The 2,416-nt window shown below is 43.9% G+C and overlaps 2 protein-coding genes across 2 annotated transcripts; both read right to left on the minus strand.

The window, feature by feature from the left end:
• Positions 1-1,015: 1,015 nt before the first annotated feature.
• On the minus strand, positions 1,016-1,414 carry LOC103515903 (histone H4). The gene has a single exon (XM_008480846.2). The coding sequence runs from the start codon at positions 1,397-1,399 to the stop codon at positions 1,088-1,090; it is 312 nt and encodes a 103-aa protein (XP_008479068.1). The 5' UTR covers positions 1,400-1,414; the 3' UTR covers positions 1,016-1,087.
• A 307-nt stretch (positions 1,415-1,721) lies between these two features.
• Positions 1,722-2,088, minus strand: LOC103515904 (histone H4). The gene has a single exon (XM_026828470.1). It carries the CDS (start codon positions 2,086-2,088, stop codon positions 1,777-1,779), a length of 312 nt encoding a protein of 103 aa, XP_026684271.1. The 3' UTR covers positions 1,722-1,776.
• Between the last annotated feature and the right edge of the window lie 328 nt (positions 2,089-2,416).

Genomic DNA, 2,416 nt, shown 5'->3' on the forward strand with positions numbered 1-2,416 from the left:
TACATATACAATGGTCAGTCAGTAAGTACATATACAATGGTCAGTCAGTAAGTACATATACAATGGTCAGTCAGTAAGTACATATACAATGGTCAGTCAGTAAGTACATATACAATGGTCAGTCAGTAAGTACATATACAATGGTCAGTCAGTAAGTACATATACAATGGTCAGTCAGTAAGTACATATACAATGGTCAGTCAGTAAGTACATATACAATGGTCAGTCAGTAAGTACATATACAATGGTCAGTCAGTAAGTACATATATTATCATAGGAGGTGAAAGGTGTGTGTCATGCTCATGCCGATAGATTGGTAGATAAAAATCATAGTTGAGATGATGGTTTCACAAGTTGAACATTATAATTGTATAAGTATTACATAAGTGTCCACCTGATGATGATCCAATGGTCGAAATGCGCATCGTGTAATATACATGGTATCCTTATCCTGTTGAATGATGCTTTTTTGAGTGTTCTTTTACCCTAACTTTTACAATATCTCTAACCGTTTTGTCGCTATAGCTGAAAACCGCCAATCTGTCCAAAAGCGATCAAAATACCGCCAAGCGCAGCGACCATCTTAACCAAACGTTTTGTGTTGCATCCTTGTCACATTAGACAGCTACATTCTACATACCAAATTTCAAGTCTCTAGCTCTTACCGTTCTCGAGATATTTTGTTTACAGACAGACACAGACACACGGACCAATGGCTGAAACTTTGGATTTAGGCTCTAGGGGACCTCAAAACGTGTTTTACTTTCCATTACATTACTTTCCTTCCTATGGAATAAGGAAAGTAAAAAAAAAAAAATTATCGATTCAAGTAAACAAAGAGACACATCATATTATACCATATTTTGAGGGATCAAAACCCCACTCTTCAACCCACCGGGAGAGCAGTTTGGCTCTCTTCTCATTCGCACGGACAGACAACTTTACAATAAAGTATAAACTCGTGACGAAATGAAATACAAATACCTAGGTAGGTATGTTTGAGAAAACAACACGATTGGTGGCCCTGAAAAGGGCCGTTTTAAGAAGGGTTGGTCTGCTGCTGATGGGGTGAGACAGCTGGTGGTGCTTAACCGCCGAAACCGTACAGGGTGCGGCCTTGACGTTTGAGCGCGTAGACGACGTCCATGGCGGTGACGGTCTTTCTCTTGGCGTGCTCGGTGTAGGTGACGGCGTCGCGGATCACGTTCTCGAGGAACACCTTGAGAACGCCACGGGTCTCCTCGTAGATGAGCCCGGAGATACGCTTGACTCCACCTCGACGCGCCAGACGACGGATGGCGGGCTTGGTGATTCCCTGGATGTTGTCACGGAGTACTTTCCTGTGCCGCTTGGCACCTCCTTTTCCGAGTCCCTTTCCTCCCTTACCACGGCCGGTCATGATGAACTGGTGCTGTTACTTTTGCTGCTACGAAACGAAGAACAAGTTTGAGCTTGAATCGGTCGTCTTCTTGTTCTATCAGGACTGTTAAAGATGAACAAATCTTCCTACTGAAATATGTAACTTGGGTATCACAATACTTCAAGATATTCAAAACGCACATGAATGAACACAAAAAATCGGGAGAGAATTTCATATTTCATATGAAGTAACAAACTTGAGAAATTTTCAAAGTAAACAACTAATCATCCAATATTCAAATCCATAATGGGATCTGATTATCATCTGATGTGAGAAAACTAGGGATCATGTTGGTGGCCCTCAAAAGGGCCGTTTTAAGAAGAGTTGGTCTACTGGTTCGAGACAGCTGGTGGTGCTTAACCGCCGAAACCGTACAGTGTGCGGCCTTGACGTTTGAGCGCGTATACGACGTCCATGGCGGTGACGGTCTTTCTCTTGGCGTGCTCGGTGTAGGTGACGGCGTCGCGGATCACGTTCTCGAGGAACACCTTGAGAACGCCACGGGTCTCTTCGTAGATGAGTCCGGAGATACGCTTGACTCCACCTCGACGCGCCAGACGACGGATGGCGGGTTTGGTGATTCCCTGGATGTTGTCACGGAGAACTTTCCTGTGCCGCTTGGCGCCTCCTTTTCCGAGTCCCTTTCCTCCCTTACCACGGCCGGTCATGATGAACTGGTGCTGTTACTTTTGCTAGGCACCTCCTTTTCCGAGTCCCTTTCCTCCCTTACCACGGCCGGTCATGATGAACTGGTGCTGTTACTTTTGCTGCTACGAAACGAAGAACAAGTTTGAGATGTCTCGGCGGAGCAGATTCATGCTTAGTGAATTATTGTTATTATTGATTTGATTTTTTGATTTTACTTTCATGTAATGATTTAAAATCAAGACTAGAGCCCGTTCTCCCTGTATTCCTTATATAATTTTTAAGTCACCCATCCATTTATTGGCCTTGCTCGGCGTAGCTTAATACAGGTGACGCTAAAATCGGTCTTAA

This window comes from Diaphorina citri, unplaced genomic scaffold (genome assembly GCF_000475195.1).
Source record: "Diaphorina citri unplaced genomic scaffold, Diaci psyllid genome assembly version 1.1 scaffold1440, whole genome shotgun sequence".
NCBI lineage: Eukaryota > Metazoa > Arthropoda > Insecta > Hemiptera > Psyllidae > Diaphorina > Diaphorina citri.